General features: G+C 32.5%; 1 protein-coding gene across 7 annotated transcripts in view; it reads left to right on the top strand.

Annotated features, from left to right (window-relative positions):
* LOC132717022 (DNA damage-regulated autophagy modulator protein 2-like) overlaps positions 1–25175 on the top strand; it is a 48043-nt gene that overhangs the window by 17924 nt on the left and 4944 nt on the right. For 3 of the 7 annotated variants that reach the window (XM_060700384.1, XM_060700386.1, XM_060700385.1), the window contains exons 2-7: positions 18413–18541; positions 20543–20596; positions 22561–22628; positions 23342–23496; positions 23790–23973; positions 24532–24590. In XM_060700384.1, the coding sequence (XP_060556367.1) occupies positions 18413–18541; positions 20543–20596; positions 22561–22628; positions 23342–23496; positions 23790–23973; positions 24532–24590 (649 nt within the window). Of the gene's footprint in view, positions 1–4159; positions 4184–12113; positions 12247–15484; positions 15612–16199; positions 16244–18412; positions 18542–20542; positions 20597–22560; positions 22629–23341; positions 23497–23789; positions 23974–24531; positions 24591–25175 lie in introns of those variants that run through there. The other 4 variants (XM_060700389.1, XM_060700383.1, XM_060700388.1 and 1 more) reach the window with 4 other exon arrangements.

Genomic DNA, 25175 nt, shown 5'->3' with positions numbered 1-25175 from the left:
CATATCTCATCAACCACTAGAGATATTTGCTTGTAACTTTACACACTTATTCAAGAGCATAATATGAGGTCACTGTCCATGGTCCATAACTCTGACATTGATTTATACAGGATGATGGCCCTTTGACAATTGAGTTTTCGTTGCAATATTTATCTTTCATAAAACTACTGCTTGTATTCATGTGTTTTTTAATTACAATTCATGGTCACTTTCCAAGACCCATAACTCTTGTCGTGGATTTTGAATAAAATAACGCCCTTTGTAAAATTCTTTGGACAATATACAAGACTCATAACTATGCCATGTACATTATTTGCATTTTTGATTGATTTTGAAATCTTTAATTTTGTTAATTTTAACATTATCCAGTCTCTTATTTAACTATCAGTCACTGAGAAAAGTCGAGCACGTTGCCTTATCGATAGCTCTTGCTTTTATCAATATGATTGGTGAATATTCAAAACTTACTCCTGCTGTAATAGAAATAACATTTTATATTCTATGTCGAATTCATATTTTCTAAACGCTGTTGATACGAGTGAATTATTATTTCCCTGCTGTGGAATATTTTATGAGATATTTTACATAAATTTTATTACCTCCCTTCCAACTTTATCTTTTTACCTCCCTTTATTTGTGCTAATTTATAGGCAGTTACATGGTACACACTATCATATTATAAATGATGATGGCGATGCTACCAATTACATCATCATCATCATCATCAGCAGCAGCAGCAGCATCATCACCATCATCATCATCATCATTACCATCATCATTATCACCGTCGTCATCATCATCATTGTCATTTTGATGCGTTTATCAAATGATATTTTATGTGCTTCCTTACACCTGTAGTAACAATTATTACTAGGTCGATTGCCTGTTGTATAATAGTAATAAACTGCAGACTTTATGTTGCTATTATTACACTAAAAATGCCATAAATATATCATAAAAGATGGCCAACCGCATTCCGGGTCACTTAATTAAAACTGTACACCATTCGACCACCGCTGTCATGCATTTTTTGGTCATTTGGTGCAGATGGTCAGTAAATAACAAAATATATGTAATAAAATTTAAAGCTAGTTTCTCTTTTATAATTTTAAGTGTGTTTTTACACTGTACACCGTAAAATACATTAATAAAGTGTAAAGAAATAATAATACGTAAATGCAGAATATGATTATTTTGTGGTTAACGAAAGTAAATAGATTACTGCCGCTGGGAACGATAGTTTGAACCTACGACCCATGTTTTACCGCGTGATTTTTTATTATGGGTAAAAAGTAGAGAATGAAAAACATTTACATGAAGGTGTTTTGTCTTACACATGTATATACATGAATTAACTATACTTGAATTCATAATTTCATCTTTTAGAAGGAAATTTAAACATTTAATGGCGCTGTTCCCCGCCCTTTAAGGTTCGACCCCCAAAAAGGGTACTTAATTCTGTCATGTTTAGAAAAAGTTATGAGGTTTTTCAGGTCCTGCACGGGTGTAAAAATTTCGTACATTGAAAAAATTAAAATGGATATCCCCAACCCTGAGGTTGTCGTCTGCAAGTTAAGCTGGAAAGTTGCATTGTGACCTCTATAATGTAGTTGTGACCCAAAAATATAATATTAATTATAAATTATGAATGACATTTGAAACTGAAGCGCTCACCTTCGGATGTTTTGACTGTGTTCCAAAGGAGGAGAAAATGAAATAAAATAAACGAGGTTGTTAATTATAAAACTTGCTTGAAGTAAAATGAGATTTAAATGATCTATACACAAATATTTATGTATATTTTGATAGTTTTTAGAGTCGACATGTTCGGATATTGCATTTCATGGGTATTTTATTACAGCGATCTGCAATTGATAAATTTTGTGTGATTTTATATGATAGTATTTGAATACCAATGTTGAATGTATTTTTTGCGGGTGTATACGTGTGGGCGTAATTGTCACATGAACCACAACTCTAGTACTAGACTTATAGGGCGATTGTAGTTGCCTCCCTTTGAGTTCAGTTACTGGACCAGAAAGTATTTAAAAGTTTTTGAAAAATGACAACCATGATATTGCATGCCTTACTCAAGACTTTGAGATCTCACCTGGTCAGTTTTTATTCAAAAATACCTCACATGACTAAAGTTAGGCCAGCGAGTTTACAGACCAAATAATTATATTTAGTGTAGTTACCTCCCTTATAAACTTTAAATAATGTACAAGCTGCTTACGAGAAATTGATGATATAACAAGATCAGTATGCTTTCATTTTAAATTTGTTTTCTTTAAACAGCTGTGACATACGAACATGTATTATGTGATACATGGGAGATAAATCATTTGTTTTATATAATTCTTTGCCATAAATCACCGTGGATTACAGTAATTCACCTTAAATCACCATTACGTATCCGTTATACAACAATAATTCACAATTTTATCACTGTTATCGTTTACGTGTTGTATATTATACATATATCAATGCTCTTTTCATCAGATATCCGGATATTTATCTTAGAATATCTTATCAATGCTTGATATAAAAAAATCACAATCTGTTAGAGCTATTTGGTCATTGGTAAACCTATGTTAATTTACATGTTCAATGTTTCACACTTTCAACCAGTAAAAAACATTTCGATCCGGATCTTTTCTTCCACCACATTATTCACATGTGACGGAAAAAACTAATTCCTTATTCATTTACAAGGGATTGGGCCTCCTAAAGTAGTGTTTGTTTCATCAAATTGTTATTAAAAAAAAGTCACCTATTAAGCACTAGGATGCTGTTGAACGCGCGCGCGACCTTCTTATTTTGTTTTATTTTACACTTTGCAAAATTATGTAACCAAGTTGCTTTCTTTGCCTACTATATCTAAAGAGCAAGTATGGCCTTGACCTTAAAACCGAGACATTGACCGTTGTATTGTGACAATTTTATTTTATTTTCAACTTATGTATACTGATTATAACTTACTGGATAACTTACGTTGATACTGGCAATTGCTTCACTTTTGTGTATTAAAAATGAGGTTTTTACTGTTTTAGTGCTTGGGAAGAGGGTACAACAAAATTATCATTATCCAAAGTTTGGCGGAAATCGCTGAGAAGATGCGATTCTCAAAATATGTCATCGCGTGCGATTTTTTTTGTTCGTGTATTTTGATAATCGTTGTTTGTGCAAAAGGATGCGTTTTTTTTCTCTGTAATTTGTTTACGTTGTTGATTATTGAGTAAAAGATAAGATAATTTACCGGTTCGTGTTATCATTTAAGAGGAGAAAATTGCCGTAAGATAATTAAGATGCAATTTTGAATGTTGATACGTAATCAGTAATGTAGATTGTAGTCATTTTTCCTGAACGTTAAGGATATATGTATAATTTGCTTGATAAAAGTACAGACAATGAATAAAACACGATTTTATCAATGAAAAGATATTGTATCGTTAACACTAACATGATGAAATGTATTTTTGTTACCTTGAAATTGGAACGAAAACCTTTGAGATGTGCACATTTGTGAGCCAAACAGATCTTATTTGATTTGACTTATAATTATTATAAAAATATATATCTTCACAATGCCACATATTTTCCCATTCCTGGGTAAAGGAACGAAATTTGCCATTTTGTCAAATTTCCTTTTTCAAGTTGATTACAATCTGTCACTATTGTTTGCGCATGCGCCGTTTTTAAAAGTTAATGTATAAGCATTGTTTGGCAGATTATTTCATAGTATACATTAAAACCATTTTTAGCTCTCTTGTAATTATCAAATATCTCAAACAATGTGAAAGTACGCGTATCTTCATTAATTATTTCGCCTCGAGCAATCTTACATCCGGGTACGTTCCGTTTTCTTTCACAAGTTCCAGGATTATTAGGCAGTCTTATGTTCACATTCAAATAAAACACATCGAAATTCTTTTAGGAACGCTGCTGTGACATTTTATTATTATAAGCACTTGCCAAACAAATAAAGGGCATACTTTTTATTTGAATAATAAAAAATATCTGAAACAAGTTTACTTCCTGTTATTGCAATAAAGGTACAAGTTAAAATACAATAAGGTACTGTAATCGGAAGTAGCACGTTATGTAATAACAAGACAGGATATACATTTATAAACTGTGTGGAATACACATTTTTACGAGCAGACGACAGTTAGTCATTAACGTAAGTGAAAATATATTTCTATAACGTTTCGTAATCGTATAATTCAGGGCTGGGAATCAAAACTGCGTCGTATCCTACAAAATGTAAACAAACGCCGCCATCTTGGAACGAAAAACGTATGTTTTTGTTTATAACTTTTATTGTTGGAAATGACTGAAAACAAGATATATGTATTAACACGCTACACTATTTTTCGCTTCGTTCGGTATATGTTGCTTGCACAACTGTTTTGTAAAACAAAAGTTATAGCGAACTTGCAACTCGAAGCGGGGCATAATTTTTATGAAAATGTGTGGATACGACGCAGTTCATATTGCTTTATCTATCGTTTTTTCCTTCAAATCAATTATATATTTGTTTCAGAGTTAACCATAAACTTCGAAATATAATTTTGCATCATTTACTAAAATTTCATTAAAAAGAGATGTTTATTTTCCAAGAAAACAATGATTTTTACGAAATGATACGACGCAGTTGAAATTAAAATATGATACGACGCAGTTGTATTTTTGGCAGTCTTTTCAACAGGGATAATTTTGGCAATACATTTCTATTTTATGGAATAATCACTTGCTCTAGATAAAAAAAAACCCCCAGATCATTTGCGGTGTATAGCAATGTTCTGTTGCTTTTGATTATTTAGAATACAATGTGCCATGTCCATTATACCATTTAATTTGAAAGTTTACATTGCGGAAGCGACTTTTCAGTTTAACATGAACATGTTACCTTATTGATCATAATATCTGAAATAATTTCTTATATTTTCCTGTATGTTCAATATTATCCCTAATTTTTTTCGCAAAAAAAAATGTAGAAATCTATTAACTTGAATTCATTTTGGCTAGCTACGCTCTAAGTTAACTGTGGTTCTGCATGTTCTGGGTAATGACTGCTTTTTTGTGGTTTCTTTTCAAACTTTCACTCTACACATTAGCTTTACTAGGGGCGAGGACCTCAGGTGCGCCTTTGTGCATTATTTCAGGCAAAATGTTGTACCTGCAGAGAACCATCGACATTTTGAAACTAGCTTGATAGGTTTTCCACACGAAAGAATAAAAAGTCCCTGGTGGTTTTCGAATTCATAGCAGTTCAGTTCAAGTGATTTGAATTCAGTAAACATAAACAGCTCGGCCTCGGTCGGACACACCTGTCTGATTTGTTTTTTCAACAAAATTTGTTAACGTCAGCTGTACAAATAAGCAGCTTTTTATTAACTTCTGGCGTGAAGTTTTAAGATTATAAATATTTGAATTAATTATAAAGAGAATAAAATTTAAATTTCTTATTTCGGTATGACTAGCAGAGAAATTTTCAATGTAAACAGGAGGTAATCCTCTGTGAAGTCATTTTCTGAAAACTTTTGTTTAAGTTTTCAGGCAATTCATTATCAAATAAAAATCACTTTAGTATGAAGGTATGTTAAGATGTCATGTTTCTAGTCTGTTGAAAATTCGATAAGATAATCTGACCTAAATTTTCTGTTCAATATTGTGAAAACTTAATAATTCTTCAATACTGTTGAAAGATCATGTCTGCCTATATCTGCATCAAATTTATCGGTGCATAGCGTGAAATACCTTTGCAAAACGGACACCATTTTTACAAAATAATTTGTAGTTGTATCATATGTAACTCGATTTGAAAATTTAAAGTTTTTTGACGGAGAAGAATGATAATTATAAGTGCAAATATAGAAAATAAATTCCGTAGACCTTTCCTCATCGGTGATAAAGAAACGCAGTACGACAAAATCAGGGGTAAAGTTCCGCGGCACTGAACATAAAATGACTAAACGGAACGCAAAAATATATTGTAGCTTAACCATTTATAATATAATTTTAACAATTTAATGTTCAGTTTCAAATAATAAAGCTCATCTGTTCTCATCGATTATTAAGAAAATGAAGACAATAAAATCGGCACGTAAAAGACAATACGTAATAACGGAATTGACGGAAATTATTGCTAATTACAAGTAACAAAGGAAGGCATGCAATTTGCGCATTCCCGATAGCGAGAGACCTTTTCAAAATTTGTAATTCTTTCTCTTTTGTTTTTTGTCATTCCTGATTAATACAGGGTCCAGGAGAGGTTACACTGGAATATTGAATTTTGTATCAAAAATAGTAATCACTCCCATTTCAAACTCACGGGAACAAGTTTATAAGCATGCTAAGGCAACACTAGAACACGTTGTCATATGGGTGTGCGATCACGTGTTTCAATGTATATTGCATTTGATACAGCTTTCTGGAATTTGTAGATGCTTATGATTAGTACTAAAATGCGATCGAAAAATGCAGCCTTAATAGAATTGTATTACATTTCCATTTTTATGAAACCAATGAGTGACCTCTGCTTTTGACTTAAGTTGTAAACAAGAAATGTTGTTGGACGTTATTAGCATATACCTAGCACATCATTAAAATAGTTTAACCAATATTCAGCCTGCAATGAAAATACAACTGCGTCGTATCATATTTTATTTTCAACTGCGTCGTATCATTTCGTAAAAATAATTATTTTCTTGGAAAATAAACATCTCTTTTAAATGAAAGTTTAGTAAATGATGCAAAATTATGTTTTGAAGTTTATGGTGAACTCTGAAAATGAGTATATAATTGATTTGAAGGAAAAAACGATAGATAAAGCAATATGAACTGCGTCGTATCCACACATTTTCATAAAAATTCTGCCCCGCTTCGATTTGCAAGTTCGCTATAACTTTTGTTTTACAAAATAGTTGTGCAAGCAACATATACCGAACGAAGCGGAAAATAGTGTAGCGTGTTAATACATATATCTTGTTTTCAGTCATTTCCAACAAAAACAGTTATAAACAAAAACATACTTTTTTCGCTCCAAGATGGCGGCGTTTGTTTACATTTTGTAGGATACGACGCAGTTTTGATTCCCAGCCCTGTAATTATTGACTGTCAAAATTAAAATATCTTGCGTTCAGTTTTACTTGACTGACCCGCTTTATGACATTGTGTTTTTGGGGAGGCTATGCCGACCCAATGTTAATAACCATCTGTCAAATCTTACTGCCGCGGTAATCAGGTCAAAAAATAGTACCTTGATATTTTCTAAGCTGACTCATCACTCATCACAGACATTTACAATATGAAAATATTTTCATTCTTTAATTTCATATCTGCAATTTGTAAAGATAATAATTCTCTGAAAAATTCTTGATTTTTGTTTAAATCACTACTCCGTGACGTCATACTGCCGCGGTAATCAGGTTTAGGCATACGTGCGTCTGTAATAAATAGTTCTGGTATGAAAACCCTTCAAAATAATAACTTTATCAATATTTTTTTAACAAAAAGCATAAATAAAAATTTATTAGTAAATGCTTTAATTTAGTGGCAAATATTCTTTATTATTTTTGATAACAATTTTCCAATTACTACGCAGCGACCAGCTGTTTATGACGGGTCATTAACTAGAACGTTGCAACACCGTATTCTCAATATCATCAGGTACGTATATTAACATATATATACCTGATATCATGCATGTTCTTTTCTTGTTATAAACCATTAATAGTCCTTAATATTTTTTAAAGACAAATAATTGTAAACTGTCGCTTACATCAGAGACATGGATCATGCTTGCGTGATAACTAAGGAAAACTAACTTATTAGTACACCCCAGGAGGCTGTACGCGGAAAACGGTCATAAACCGCTATATCATATGGCTGTTAGTAAATATTTTGCATACATTTAACTAAAAATTCACTGATGGTGATGAACATATAGTTTGAAAACATTATATTCTTGAACCATTATCGCCGAAAAAAAACTATTTAACTACAAAACCCCTAAGGACCCTCCGACAAAATTCCATCACAATATTACATTTTACATTAGGAAAATAAAAAAAGCAATACTTATATTTTCATCTTACATAATTCATTAATCAAACTTTTAACATAAAAGTATCTTTTAAAAATATGTCTGGCAATTGACCGATCCCTACTCTGATCTTTTATTTGTATAGGAATAAATTTAAACATGTGCTCTTTTGTTTAGGAATATTTTGTAGTGAAAGTCTTATATATTCACTAATCTCATAATTAGAATTAGACAGGTCAGGGATTTATACAACCAGTTGTTTAGTTAACTATGCTCATTTTAATCCCAATAGAAACATTCAAATATTTGGGGTAAAAAACATGACCAAAGTACGTACCTAGTAGTCGTTTACCCGGTGGTGATCCCATTAAACTGATTATAGATTCGAATTGATTAGAAAACACAAATAGAAACATGTGTTTCCGTACAACAAAAATCGGAAGTAAAGTGAAGAGTTAATTGACAGAAATATGTGGTCAAATATGTTTTAACAAGGAAATAATTATTTCAGAGAAAGACGCAAAGATCAGTATGACCCCGTATTGTGTAATTAGAAAGTTTATTCAATTCTAGGGCAACGCATCATAATTTGATAGTCCATGTGTAATAAAATTCAAATTTTCAATACAGATTATGAGATACATAAAAAATATTAAAGAATAAGAAGCTTTAATTCAAAAACAAACAAACAAAAAAAAAACAAAAAAAAAACCGCATACATATACAAATTACTTACAGTCGAGCATCGGGAAGTCATTAACATATCTTACGAAACTTTAATTTGAAAACGATATTTGCGCGCGTTGAAATGATTAATGCTTATTTGAAAAATAAAAAAGAACTTATATGTTTGTGTTCTAAAAATAATCGGCGGCATAAGAGGAATTTCTTATTCATTTTACAACACTTGAAAAATTACTACAGAAAATGTGTTGTTGTTGTTTTTTTGTTTTGTTTTCAACAAATGTGTATGTGTTTTAAGTTTTACTCGGCGCCGGAATAACCATATGTCCGAGATTATAGCATCTGGGACGTCTTTTTCAAGCAGATTCTTCCTGGATGCCCATTCTTCGTTCTTTGGTGGTAAAGGAGACGACAATACCGTCAAGGCATCAACTTTCTGACTGACGACAACAAAAACGGCATCTATTAGCGCCAAACCTCCAGAGTAAGTCACGACAGGTCAACCAATCACCTCTGGTACTTATGATGACTTGACTATGACCTTCCGTGTGCCTTCTCCGCGACGTGCACGCCTCTGGAGGGATTTGGAGAGGTTTCAACAAAAACTTTCAAACACGCCATTTATAACACCATTCATAGCACTGACGGCTTCGATGTTCTCATCTATTTGCGGGAAATGGTCGACAGGGAAAATCCTACGTAATAACCGCACACCCTGTTAACAACAGATTTTCCGCAGTATATATTTCAAGCTAGTGAGGTTTAAAAATACACGTAGAATCTATCGATTGAACTACCATAAGTTGGTTGAGTGTTGGCGGTAAAAAAAGAAGATATAACTTCCTGATCAATTTTCACTTAGGTTGATTCAGTTTTGAATAAGCTTTGCAGATATGTATTTTTTCCAGAAATATTTAGCTTTAATATTATCCGACGCCGTCAGTAACGAAATGGGAATAATTTTCTGAAACGTGGTTTTATTCGAGATTTGCTTCTGGAGAAGACAACCTTCTGTCCGTATAGCATGAATATTAATACTCATCACAAGACAGTATCTAATTGATCTCAATTATGGTACATCTAAATGTGTATAATTTTTATGTTCAATAAAAATGTTGCATCACTTGCAGTTGTTATTATCATTCAATAATATTAAAATGACATAAAGTATTTATGATGAACAGTCCTAGAATATTTTGATAAGGAACCGTCAGTTGTAAAATGTTATTGTTATCTGATAATGAACAGTCGTCATACTTGCTGGTATGTCATTTATTATTGACAGTTTAGGTTTTTCAAAATTTGAATGATTAACAGTCCGAATGTAGACCTCAATGAAATGTTCTGGAACATTAACCATATATATGAATGGTTGAACACAACAGTAAGGATAGATAGCGCAATGTGCATATCTTTTTATTTTGGTAGCACATTTTAAGGAAAAAGAAAAGAAACTATAAGTCTGAAACATTCTCTCATAGCCTCCCCATCAGTACATTCAGTGCTTTGATTTCCTATCGGAAGACCTCGTCGGCGATTATCCGAAGTTTGACGGAAATGGCCGAAAGGTTACGATTGCTGATGTCACTTTCATTTTTTTGAATCGGCAAGGGTAGCGATTTCATATTGCCCATTCGGAACACCTTGCCGATTATGACACAATGAGGATTGAAATAGTCCCTTCTTAAACAAAAATCAGAATTTTGCAGTGGTTCCCGTTAATAGTTTTCCACGACTAATATATTGTAACACTGCTTTAATTACATTTTTACAATTAAAGCCGTGGTTATGTAGTAATACTATTCTAATTTTTTTTCTGAAATACACACTTCGGACTGGCGAACACCTCGCCTACTAAACGACCGAAAAGTTTCGATACCAAACTATTTTTCTTATTATTAAATCAAGTGTCAAGTTTTTGACTTCTCTGTATTGCGGTGTGGTATCTGGTTCCATATCTGGAAGTGCCAGTGTTTATTAAATGTCCATATTTTATCTTTTATTTTGAGTTTTAACAGCATGTACTTAAAATCTTAATCTATACAAAGATTGATAAAAAGGTTAAAAAGTCATAAATTTAGAAAGGCCAGAATGATTCAGAAAATTTCTGTAAGTACTGTAATTTTTCAGCCACATTTCATGATAACGGTTATATTATGCTAAATGTCAAATGGATACAGATAGTGAAAACTGAAGTTCAAGAATGAATAAAATATAACTACTATTTTATGTATTTGATAACCGTCCAGCTATGATATTCGCATAAACTTTAGAGAAGTCGTCATTATAATGGGGAGTTGTGAGTATTTCCCTATTTATTCATATTTAACTTCTAAGGAGGTCGTTTTATAAGCGTGACATCGAATTCTGGACACGGCACATGTATATCATAGACAACCTAGTGGACGACAACAGTTATTCTTCCTCAAATGCTGTTTCAACTATATGTGGAGAAGGTGACACACATTTGCTATGAAAAGAGTTATACAGTATACGAACTATATTTTTATTTTCTCTGGTGATGTTTGACCTACGGATATTCTTTTGTACTTAACAGAAGGAAATAAACAATCCTTAGAGTTATCATTCATAAAAATGAAACCATTCTGTTGTACTTGTTCACACTGTGCAGTGTGGGGTAGCAAAGACCATGTGGTTATTCTTATCGTTTCACATGTCAAATATGTGAAAATATGAGAAGTTTACGAAAGTTGGTCGACCGAAAATTAACCTTAAAATGTTTTTTTAAAGCACTATTGTACGTTTAAATGGTGCAATATCTTAGTAATAATCACATGCAGACATGTAGATACACGTTTGAAGGGAGGGTTAATTATTATATATAAGTATTCTTTTAGAGGCGTAACAGTGAAATTATTAAACCTTATGATTGAAAGTACATCCTAGCAATGAATTAGTTGACCATGATAAAATCGTTTATGTCACGTAGGCGTTTTGTAAAATATCCGAATATGTAGGATTGATTGGTCACCATTATTTTTCCCGGAAACCTTTCAATTTTGAGAATGAATGACTTTGCTTTTGGATGATGAATGTTTGATTTCTCTGAAGCAGGGTAAAAGTCATATATATACAAAAATATAAACAGATAGACTGGTAATATAAATATACGATTATGTAATATCCCCCGCAATTACTCATCTTTTAGTTCTAAAGTGTTTTCCCGTTTCCATCAATACCGTTTAATAGAACAGTCCGAAAGATGTATTTATAATAACTGTATTACACAAGCTTTACTTTGAATTCGAAACTAAGCAAAGTATTACGCAATAGCAATAATTCCATTTTTACACATGTTCATTATTTTTGTCACCAGGTCATTGTTAAAGTAGATATGATGATAGATTAATTTATATATAATTCTCACATGATAAAAATATATATAAGAGTTTTATGAGTTTTCGTAGCTTCAATATGAATTTGTCAATTAGTCGGTTTGAATCAATGTTTTATAATAGTAATAATACGAACGATTCTTTAGGAATATCTAGGTAAGGAAATATATTTGTATTTATACGTTGTCTTGGGGAAGCGCAATCTTTTATCATAGTTGCTTCGAAATTTAATTTGCCCCAGTTGTAACTTAAAATGTATGTATAATAGTTTTATATGTGAAATATAACCGCAGTTGTGTCATTCGGTCTTACTTTCCTTGTGTCCTTCAGTTCTTTCTTCATCCTTCGATCCGTTCTTTGATCCTTCCTTCGGTCCTTCCTTCGGTCCGTCCTTCAATCCGTCCTTATCTCACACTTATCTCATGGCAGTCACTGGGTCTAATAATAGATTATCTGTTAGGTCACGGAAGGTCATATTTGTTCAGACCATTGAATACATGTATGTTACTACAATGTTTTGGTATTTTATTTATCAGTGACCTTTTTAAATTTTCCATATTTTTCCTCAACATTTTAACGCTTTTGAATTGCAGAGTTGAAACAAGTATGTAGACAAAATAGAAACTATATTATCTAAGCTAACATGCATGATTCTTGTTTTGTGATAATTATAATTTTATTATCAGTTATTGCTCACAGAAAATTCCTGCTAGTATTTCTGTTACTGTATCTCGAACTAAGATTTCGGTAGTCTGCTTTTCGTTTATTTTCATGTTTAATTACCAAGAAGCATATTTTCTGTTTTATTGCATGCAGTTAATATTATTTAATAATGTGCATACATTTTACCTTTGCATTTGCGAATATTTTTATGGCATATTTATCATATTTACATTAATTCAACGAAATATGAAATAATACAATTCAATAGAACGTCGGTCTTGTGGTGAAGGTGCCAGAAATCGAGGGTTCGAGCCTATCTGGGTCACAACTTTGTTTTCTCATAGGACACTTGTACTGATTTACTTCCAGGAAGTAGTCTTGAGCGTGGTTTAATTTAATTAAAACCATTCTTCAGTTTTAATGTCATATGAATAGAAAATGTCTTTAAAGTTTTATCTGATTGTTTACCATGGAAAAGGGGCTAGATAGAGTTTGAGGAAAGACGTTATTTTATCCGAAAAGTTGTCATAGATGTAGGTTCATGCGACCGCATTGCTGTAAAGAAATATTTTATAAAAACTACATGACAATATAAGAGGTGCTTTTTATAGAAATGACGTATATAGCGGGAAATTAATCTATTCATCCTTTACAATTTGAACTTTTATCGGATTTTCTAACGTCAGTTCTATTTATTCTGGCGAAGAGTGGTTTTCTAATTTTCAGTTAACGGAAATTAATTGATACTTATGATTTACGCATTTATTAACAATGGGAAGTAACTATTGTAATGAATGTCAAACGTTTACAGCAGTTGTCTTTCTTGTCTGTACGGTGTTTGTGCATTGCAGACATCTTTTGTATCATTTTTTTTCCTGAAAATATTTGAACAGTTAGCTTTTGGTATTTGCTTAAATCATGACTGTATAAATTTAGAAATATGATATAAATTTGAGATGTAATTTTACCACAACCAGAAATAAGATTTTACCACAGCCACTTAGCCGATTTTTTATGAAGCTTTATAGGAATTAGTAAATAATAAAATATTGTCCATGTCCACAGATGATCGATAAAGGGCCTTGGTGGCCCTCTTGTTAGAAAGATTTAGAGAGGCTTGCTTTGGCATTGCAGTTTAGCGATAAACTATATTCCAAGTTGATAATTGTTATCGGAATTTTGTTGTTGTTGTTTACTGTTGTCCACTCACTCACTCACTCACTCACTCACCATCTCACACTCACTCACTCACTTATTCACTCACTCACTTATTCACTCACTCACTTATTCACTCACTCATTTATTCACTCACTTATTCACTCACTTATTCACTCACTCACTCACTCATATAGTGATAAAAAGCATTGTTCTAATACATACTAATAAGTAAGTGTATGTACATTTTTATTGTAAATTAATTACAGCACAGGTGTTCACATTTTTATTCTAAACGGTCAGACTGTCATCTAAACGTTCGACTTTAATGGGCAAAAAATAAAAGCTGAATGTTTATAAAAAATATGTTAATTTTGAGATGTTTTGATACGCTGCCCTTTTATATTAATACTGTTTTTGTTAACGTTTTTTGTTCATCTACACACCCACGCCATTACTGTTGAGGTAACGTAACATTTTAATAGCAGCACTAGTAAAATATAAAAACTGTTATTAAAAACGCAGAAAATGATTCTAACCTTTAAATTGCATTTTTATAACCTTAATTGTACCTTGAATAAAACTATAACATCTAGACAATTGTTTTATTTTAATAATTTTTCTTCATTTAATGTCAAGAAATCTCACGCTATTTTTGCATAAACATTTGCACGAGCATTTGTTTACAAATATACATTTTTAACTATTGTTTTATTGTGGCATTGAGCGATTGCTTTACAGCTTTATAGCAGTTATATTGATATATGATTTTTAAGTTACAACTTCGACAAGTTCATAACTGCATGAAAATTCGGCAAATTGCAGTATTGTTCGTTTTATTAAGTAAGACCAAAAGGGCAAACTTGGTTTGATGTAATTAAACGGACTTTTAATGGATTTAACTCCAAAATGTTTGACGTTTTGGTCCTGGAATGGCCGCGGAAGTTTTTGAGTTTTGGATATTATAAGTCTTCATCCGCTTGGTAACATGACTGTTGCTCTGTGTAGCTTACCATTTAATTGGGGGGCCAATATCATATGATGTATATTCCCTGCATCTTATATGTGTTGATCATTTCCGACCAACACGCATTTTTTTAGTTCTGTGATCTGAATGTAATTAATAGATAAGTTCTTACAAGTTAGTAGATGAATGTTTGTCTGAGGAACTTTGCCTGTTAGTATGATTCGAAGCTTTGACCCTTGATTTTACCGGTTAATACCCCGACGTCATAGTAGCACCAACACGAGAACATTATAATGTTGCTATTGAGCGCAATTTCTCGCACAGTTTGGCTAAATTCCGTGTTTGGCGAGTGTGTTATTTTTTCTCCAGCTATCAGACACCTTGAAGTTATTTCTCTAGCATTTTTTTCCAATCTCGGACGGTAATGAACGGAGGTTGTTTAATCATTGTATGCGTTAACTTTATCTGTCGCTAGGATCGTTAGAGAGTGCTTACAAACCTTTTTTTACCCCGAGATTGTTTGTTTTCTGCATATTTCTCATCTTTGATAAAGACGGCCGTTCCATCTTTTAACGTAAATATTTACTGCATCATAGCTCTTCATTTTGCACAGGTCACGTGATCTCTCTAGGATTTTTAGAGGCGGAATTTTAAAATATTATTATGATAGTTTTTCTTAGGAGAATAAAGGCGGATTTCAAACTGAATTAACTTGTTCTTAAAATTTACAAGGAAAGTAAGAGATGTTTATTTAAATTTCGTAGTTTTTGCGGGAATTTTTTCAATTTTGTTATTTCTTTTGGTGTGAATTTTCTGAGAAGATTTTCATCTATAAATATTTTATTCATGTTCATATGTATGGATTATTTGAAAAGGCGGAATATAAAGTCATTTTCGAAGAAGTTAATTAAAATTGGAATTCGAAAGTAATATTTTGATACAGTGCATACATTTAAGATTACAGTAAGGTAAGATTTAAGCTGAATCTAACGTGAAGTTCGAGGAGCACGTGCATTAATGAAATTATTTTCTTTTAATGTGGTACGGTAAAAAGGTGCAAAAGATTTAGAGTAGTTTAGAAAGGTGTGATAGAAGATTAACAGATAATACATTTTGGATATATAGGTATGAATCTTTTTAGAAAATGCTGAAAGGTTTAGAAATTGTTGTTTATTTTTTTGGTACAGGATAGGTTTTTCTATCTGAAAGTGAGGTTTTTGTTTTTCGGGTTTTTTTGTAGATAGATTTTCAAGTTTTAAATTTATTTTATTTTGTTAATCAAAAATAGTAAAATGTGGAAATTATGTGGTGAGCTTTTAATTTATATGTGACGTCATGGATGATCAATGAAATCATTGTCCGGAGAAGGTATTTTACTGAACATCATTTTAATTATCATGTGTTTGATATATCATTGTTTTTATTTTATTATTTTTATATTACATTTGTGCGAAGCTACGAGTTTGTTTGCTGTGCATTTTGTTTGTTAACTTAGAATATTTTGACTTTCGATACTGCTTATTTATTTAAGTGGGTTAGAAAAACAGCTTGGACGTTGCCTTTTATTAATTTTGGCAAATTTTCTAGTTTTCAAATTCTTGATTATCATAGTTGTTAATTTCATAAAAAAGTTATGGTTTATAACCAAGTGGGAAATTACAAATTAGTATATAAGTATGGCTGAAATTACGTTGATGATAACGTTAAGATGTTAGTGATGATAATGATGATATTGATGATGATGATAATGATGATGATGATGATAATGATGATGATAATGAGAGGATGTTTTTTCGCTGCTGACGAATTGCATTATTTTGTATTAAAGCACCTTCTCGGAGTTGATAAATGAAAACTTTCTGAAACTGATTTGTATGTTGTAAAAACTTATATAGACTAACTTGACATTAAAATTTGATCATTTTTGTCATGAGGCTTTTACTGTCAAAATCAAATATCATATTGACGTTTGTTGTGAAAGTTTTTGTCATGTAGTTTTTAATTGTTTTAATTAGTAGACAGGTGTATATAAGTCATTACAACAGGGTGTTCCTCGTCTCCTGTCAAACTAGCTAGCAAGCGTATGTATCAAAAATTTTCTTTAAACGAAATCTTCAAAGTGTGTACCAAAATTGTAATGAAAATCTTGACGAAAATTACTATATTATAGTTGAAAAATTAGTTGAATACAACGATTTGGTTTTTGTGTGTGAAATGTTACTTTCTGGGCGGATAATTTGCTGTAGCAGAATTATATGTGGACGAAATACTTTAAAGAATAATGAATAACGAAAATTACATATTATATCTATTTCACTTTAAGAGAAATACAGAAAAAAGTGGTGAAAATAAGGATATTTTTCAATAAGAATATTTTAAAACAGTTACCCTTGAATTATATTTGCACCTGTGTGTTGATTTTGGAATGTGAAGTTGGTCCTATTTTGATAAATTGCTATCTTCGCAAAATAACGAAGCGTTAACTTTGATCAACTTTGCTGGCAAGAATTGTATGGAAATATTGAGAGATGATATAAACATGTGAGAAGCTTGTTTTGGACTGTTTTAACACGTGGTACATGATACAGATATACGTATTTTTCACTTTTTGCATAAAATTGATTTGTAAATGTAGTTGCTATTTTTGGAGACATATATTAGAATGTGTTGTATGAGTTTTTCCAGCGTTAACTTAGTTAACTAAAACATATTTCAATTATATAGGATGTTACAGGTGTTACTTTATTAAATATACGCATTTTCAGTCTATGAGGATAAAGAGCAAGCCAGTGGCAATCTTCTTGTATGAGTTTTATGTAAGATTTTATAAAATAACGAATGTAAGTATGTAAGTGTCTGTTCATTACATAATGTTATACGCCCCACCAACTAAAATAAGCCTGGACAATGACAAAACTTTACTTCTGACTGTGTTATATCGGACAAACGTCAAAAATGTGAAAATCTTAAAACCTCCGAATGTCGGACCATTTTAGCAAATGAAGAAAAACGTAATTTAAAACAAGCATACCATATTAACAAATTTTATTTGATAAATGCAAAACAATTTGCTTTAATAATTGTCTGTATTTAGCATGTTGGGCAAATACACCGATGACATTGTCGAGTACATGGTTGTTCTTTTATGTTGTGACACTAAGTCGCAACCGTAATTTGCTCGAAGAAAGTTTACTATTACTTCCATCGTAGACTTATAAAGTTATTCATATTACCAACTCGGTTGTTCCAGAACGCAAAGAATTCCTTCTGAAATTTAGAAAGGCCACCCATATAAATTCTGTGCACATAACTCGTGCAAATTAAACGTTGTGGAACACTGTCACTTTGATCACTTAAGGATTTTGTCTTCTTTAACACGACAGAAAACACGGACTATTTAGGTACTACACAAAAAAACTTGATGATTTTATCACATTGAAAAACAAGCAAGGTCATGTGATTAAACCGTTTATTAGTATTTATGGGATATATTTTTGTATTTCATTGTAACTAATTGTGGTTGTCTTTATTTTTCAGCACGGAGACTACAAAGCAAAGAAAACCACCAGGTGTCATGTCTATATTGTGCCTTGTTGCCTTGAAAAGACGCCTTTGGCTGTTGCCAATTCTGACGTCAGCATGGCTGTTTTCGTCATTTTGGACGTCGTGAGTATTATTTTTTATATAGGCCTTTTGATACAGTAGCTACATTACGGTATAATGAGATGATATAATGGACTTATTAGTTTGTTTCAATGCCACCTAAATACCAACGATGCCCCATGCGTATTATTGGCAGGCCCGTCTTATGAACGAGTCATTATAGGTTATCGTATCAGTATATTATCAAGTTCGTAAAATTGAAAAAAAAATGAGAATGCGTCCGAAAATAAGCGTTACTTAGCACGAACTATATAAAATGTGCATGGTATATGTAATTTATCAATTATTGTAGCATACGACATATGTAAGAATGTTTTTTGTCGATATAAATTGGCCCACTGCAGTGAATGGCAAAACAGGATTCGACCTCGTTTTATTATATGATACAGAAGGAACCTGGCATATGTAATTATCTCTCGTTTACAAGACATTACGTAACCTTTACTCATTACTGGCTTGTAAACTGCAAATTAAAATAAACTAACCTGAACAGACATTTAATTAGCCTCTGGTTTTTTGGCATTGAATAATGCATCAAAGAAAACGAGTCTGTGACCCAGATTTTTAACGTTTGTCTGATCAAAGTGTTTCTAATTGTCCTTTTTTGTGAGTAGTTAGTGGCAAGAAGTTCCAGTTAACTGTCAGTTAATTTCAAAGGCTACGTGTTTATACAAAAAAAAATGCTGAAATAAGTTTTAAACTTAATATGCATTATAATGAAAGTTTTTTTCTATGGTTACCGACCAAACCATTCATTCATTAATCGGTTGGTTTGGGTCTTGTCCGGTCCGATCCTGGTCTGGTCGGTCGGTTTGGTCGGGTCTGGTACAGTCGGTCGGCGAATGGGCCATCAAACAAAGCAATAAACAAATCGATCAGTCAGTTAACCAATCAAACAATTATTTGGTCGATCGATCAATTTGAGTATGACGGCCTATCAATCAATTTAGCAACTTTGACGAATTTTCGGAATTGTCATCATATTTTTTTTTACTTTGAAAAATTCAAGCATTTCCTCATATAAAATTATATGTGTTTGGGTTATTGACTGATTAAAGAACCACAACTCGTGCTATATTTTCATCTATTCGGAATACCTCGAAAATTTACCCGTATTCCTTGGAAAGCCACTGTATTTAAATTGCCCTGCATTTTCTCTTTTAATATTTTACAATGAGTTCAGCGCATGTAAGCATCTAAATTTGACGTGATATATTTATAAATGTCAGGATTTTTTATCGAAATATTTCAATTTATGTTACATGATTATCCAAAAAACGTACATAAATCTACAATTGTATACGTGGCTGGTGATAAGTGATACAAAAAGCTACGAATCAGTATATTTATGAAAAATAAGTTGGCACAAGGCGCGTGCTTTAGAAAAAAAGTTTATTTTTAGAAATGAAAATAAGATGAGATCAAAATTTAATATTAATTCTACTGTATACCATGATTTGTTCATTCATGTTCGCTGCATGGAATTACAAGATATGAACAAAAAATATAAGTTGTAATAAACAAGACAACTATAGTCTGAACAACCTAATTTATTAAAATGCTCTAAAATTCTAAAGATTAAAAAATAATCTCATTTAAAGCGGCACTCCCCTAGATTACCAGCAAAGTTTTAGAGGGAAAGAAAAAATAACATACTATTATAATTATTCACAATGCAGACATGATTTACAGTGTTATATCACCTGCATATTAGGACCCGACTTTGATAATTTTATATAAACCTTATTTCTGAATTCAGTTTAAATATATGACTTTATAACCATGTAACTTTATAACGATTTTCATGATTCCAGTTTATATCTAGTTTATAGTGGTAAACGCATTTCTGAATCCAATTAACAGTTTATTTCTGTATCAAATTTATTAATGGTTATTTTGAAACAATATATCTGAATCTAGTTTATAGTGGTAATTTTATATTCAGTCTACATATGAACGACTTATACTTATGTTGAAGTTATATTCATTGTATTTTATCTTCAGATATGGTATAGCAGTATCATACAATCATACAGAGGCGAATTTTCCATACATTAGGTAAGTTAATATCTATACTATGGTGGTAAATACGTGCCCTGTTTTACTACAAACATATATGGTGGTAAATACGTGCCATGGTAACCCTTACAAGTTACTGCAATCATACTATGGTGGTAAATACGTGCCATGCTAACCTTTACAAGTTACTGCAATCATACAATGGTGGTAAATACGTGCCATGTTAACCCTTACAAGTTACTGCAATCATACTATGGTGGTAAATATGTGCCCTGTTTAACTACAAACATACTATGGTGGTAAATACGTGCCATGTTAACCCTTACAAGTTACTGCAATCATACTATGGTGGTAAATACGTGCCATGTTAACCTTACAAGTTACTGCAATCATACTATGGTGGTAAATATGTGCCCTGTTTTAACTACAAACATACTATGGTGGTAAATACGTGCCGTGTTAACCCTTACAAGTTACTGCAATCATACTATGGTGGTAAATACGTGCCATGTTAACCCTTACAAGTTACTGCAATCATACTATGGTGGTAAATACGTGCCATGTTAACCTTTACAAGTTACTGCAATCATACTATGGTGGTAAATACGCGCCATGTTAACCCTTACAAGTTACTGCAATCATACTATGGTGGTAAATACGTGCCATGTTAACCCTTACAAGTTACTGCAATCATACAATGGTGGTAAATACGTGCCATGTTAACCCTTACAAGTTACTGCAATCATACTATGGTGGTAAATATGTGCCCTGTTTAACTACAAACATACTATGGTGGTAAATACGTGCCATGTTAACCCTTACAAGTTACTGCAATCATACTATGGTGGTAAATACGTGCCATGTTAACCCTTACAAGTTATTGCAATCATACTATGGTGGTAAATACGTGCCATGTTAACCCTTACAAGTTACTGCAATCATACTATGGTGGTAAATACGTGCCATGATAACCCTTACAAGTTATTGCAATCATACTATGGTGGTAAATACGCGCCATGTTAACCCTTACAAGTTACTGCAATCATACTATGGTGGTAAATACGCGCCATGTTAACCCTTACAAGTTACTGCAATCATACTATGGTGGTAAATACGCGCCATGTTAACCCTTACATGTTACTGCAATCATACTATGGTGGTAAATACGCGCCATGTTAACCCTTACATGTTACTGCAATCATACTATGGTGGTAAATACGCGCCATGTTAACCCTTACAAGTTACTGCAATCATACTATGGTGGTAAATACGTGCCATGTTAACCCTTACAAGTTACTGCAATCATACTATGGTGGTAAATACGCGCCATGTTAACCCTTACAAGTTACTGCAATCATACTATGGTGGTAAATACGTGCAATGTACCATGTATAGCCTTACAACAACCATACTCTTAAAGGGCTAAAGAACCCCACTCTTTCAAGGCATAAAAGGAACAATGTTATATATAATGTCACGTGAAAGAGCTAAACATTATAGGTGCAGTATTTAATCATTGGAAACAAAACAAAACAAAAAACACCCACTATGGTGGCAAACAAGCGCTATGTTTCTGTCTAAAAAGCGTATCATAATAGATGACTATAAACTTTAACTAAATACTGAAAAAAATCGTGTCTTTTTTGTTCCTAGTTTTACGAGATTATTTATTACCTCCCAACACGAATAAAAAATTGTGACTTATACGTAATTGTAAATAATCATAAAAGTCGAATTCGCCTTTATGTAATTTGATTCATTTATGTTATTCTTTTTTTTCGACTTTTTTTATTAAAGTAACATTTCTTCACTATCTAATTATCACATGATTTAATGCTATCTCTGTTTATATAATTCATAAGATGAGTGCATCACATGTCATTCAGTGCGACAAGAGTTGCCGTAACTGAAAATAGTTATGCTGATCTGCCTTCCGCGTAAATTTATGTATTTGTATTTTATTTTAGTTTTCATGCTGTAAACTTTTTATGCTTCTATTGCAGTCATACGGCTATAGAAGCGCCTGAGAGATGTGTATTTGGTCAAATGGTGAATGTAGGTGCCGTCATGTGTAAGTATAAGTCGTGTATAATTATCTATCGTGGTAATTGTCATATGAAATAAAAGGAATTACCTCAACTTTCAAATGATTGTTACTAATTGTAATTACAAGTATTATGATAATAAATTATAGTTTGATACTTATTTCATGTGAATACTTAACAAAATTTGAGCCGTGTTATGACAAAACCAACATAGTGCGTTTGCGACCAGCATGAATCCAGACCAGCCTGCGCATCCATGCAGTCTGATCAGGATCCATGCTGTTCGCTATCAGTTTCTCTACTTGTTATAGGGTTTGTAAGCGAACAGCATGGCTCCTGATCAGATTGCGCGGATGCGCAAGCTGGTCTGGGTCCATGCTGGTCGCAAACGCACTATGTTTGTTTGTCATGACGCGGCTCATATGTCTTAGGCAAGTCCGGGTAGTACAATTTGCAGTACTATTTCCGAGTGATTATATGGAGTTTAAGCACATATAACAATGTCATATCAAGTCACTTTCTGCAGTATGGGTACATATAACAGTATAGTTCCGAGTGACAATATGAAGTACAAGCACATATCACAAGGTCATTCAAAGTCACTATATGCAGTACGGCTACATATGACAAAGTGGTTCCGAACATAATTAGTTGTTCACATTTCTTACGCACAACTAGCACACTTTATTAATTTCTAATATATATAGATTACAGACTAACCATGCTTTGATATTTTTAGTGGGTATGAACGTGATACTGAGGTACCTATTCTGTAAGAACTATCTAAAGATCAAGATGACACCACCGGAAGACAGATGGTACAAGATCAACTTGGCGGGTCTCGTGCTCGGAATTCTGTCAGCGTTTGGTCTCAGTATGGTGGCGAACTTTCAGGTGATAATTATTTAATGTTGTTAACTTATTTGTTGCATGTCGGTTTGTCTTCCACTAAACTCATTAAAGAACCAACATGCGCATAACAGTTATCCGCTGTTCCCCAATTTTAAGAGTGGTTACAAGTAAAACGTTGCGACTGTCATTCAAAATATAATGATCTCATTGATATTTAAGAAGTCATAACCAAAGAGCAAAGATAATGATTTCCTGAAATACGAGTAATATATATTACACTGTTTATAAATGTCAATACCTAAGCTTTTGTGTACTAAACCTTTTTTTCTTTATAGACGGAGGTTCAGCGGGTACCACACTATATCGGGGCGGGTTTGGCGTTCGGACTTGGAACCATATATTGCTGGTTCCAAACTGCTCTCACATACCAGGTTAGGTACCGGTTCAACAACAAGAAATTTGTTCTACTTGGTATCCAGTTCATCAACAGCATCGTCATGTCAGCCATGTTGGTCACCTGTATCCTTTTCTAAAAATAGTCGTTTCTAATATTAGATTTACTAAAAAAATGTAGAATTTTTTTTAACTCCAGTTAAAATGCAAATTATCATTGATTATATGCAGATCTAAATACACGGCGTTATTTCCTTTGCAAACATACGTTGGCGTAATGTGACATGCAAAACTTTTTTTTCTAAATTGCTGTTCTATTTTTATCACGTTCTATTGACATGAGGGAACGACTTAGAATGTCGTGTCGTGACAACCAGTTACTAAGTCGTTTGAACGAGGTAAAAACATTTGAAAAGTGCATATCTGAAAAAAGTATTGCATTTGAAAAACAATGTAATGCAATAAAAATCGTCCTATGGAAAAAATAGTGAATGATAGCTAGGTCGACAGAACGACTTAATATCTCGTATCCACGACATGACTATATCGTGCGGTCGTGCTATTAAAAAAGAGGTGTGCACGACAGCTCTGTTCCACCGTATGTTTTAATGTTTAACATTGTATTAAACGTTTAGTAGGTCCATTTATATGTTTGTTTCAAAAATTTCCTTAACAACAATATAGTTGGAGTAACAAAAGCCATGTACAAAGTACAGAAAAGACAGGGACTGGGGACAAAATGGGTAAGAACCACTTATTAATTTGATGTTACATGTTTGTTTTGTTGTGAATATTTCAAAATGGATATAAGTTATCGTTAATGACTGACATAAAGTCTTGGCTTCAACCGAAATCATACATACACATAATCATGATATTGCTCATTCGAAACAGTGCTTATTATAGAGAATATTTTATCGAAAATGCCGAAAAGTTCTATTTTACCTTGCAGTGCTTCTTTTTGTCTCCAGCTTTCAAATGTTTAAATGTAAATGAAAAGTGATTATTGATTCTAAACAATAATATGAGGTTATCGTTTCAAGCATATAATAATGCTATGATAGTTTCTCTTGTGTGATTACTTCCGGTTAATGATGATTTACTGCGATTGTTAAATACTCAAAAACATGACGTAGGCGTCAAAACAACAATATACCCTTGAAGTATTCAGATAAAAAATTGTTTTGCAGTTTCAAATTTCTGGTATGTAAGCATATGCAGTCAATCAGATAACCGTAAGATAATAAAAGAATCAAAGGACTTTGCACACACTCATTGCACGGATAATTATAAAGGTCACATGCTTATGACGTCATAAGAGCAAGTCA

This window comes from Ruditapes philippinarum, unplaced genomic scaffold, assembly GCF_026571515.1.
Source record: "Ruditapes philippinarum isolate M1 unplaced genomic scaffold, ASM2657151v2 ctg121_1_1_1_1, whole genome shotgun sequence".
Lineage (NCBI taxonomy): Eukaryota > Metazoa > Mollusca > Bivalvia > Venerida > Veneridae > Ruditapes > Ruditapes philippinarum.
The sequence above is the reverse complement of the archived record's forward strand: the minus strand, read 5'-3'. Positions and strand labels throughout refer to the sequence as shown.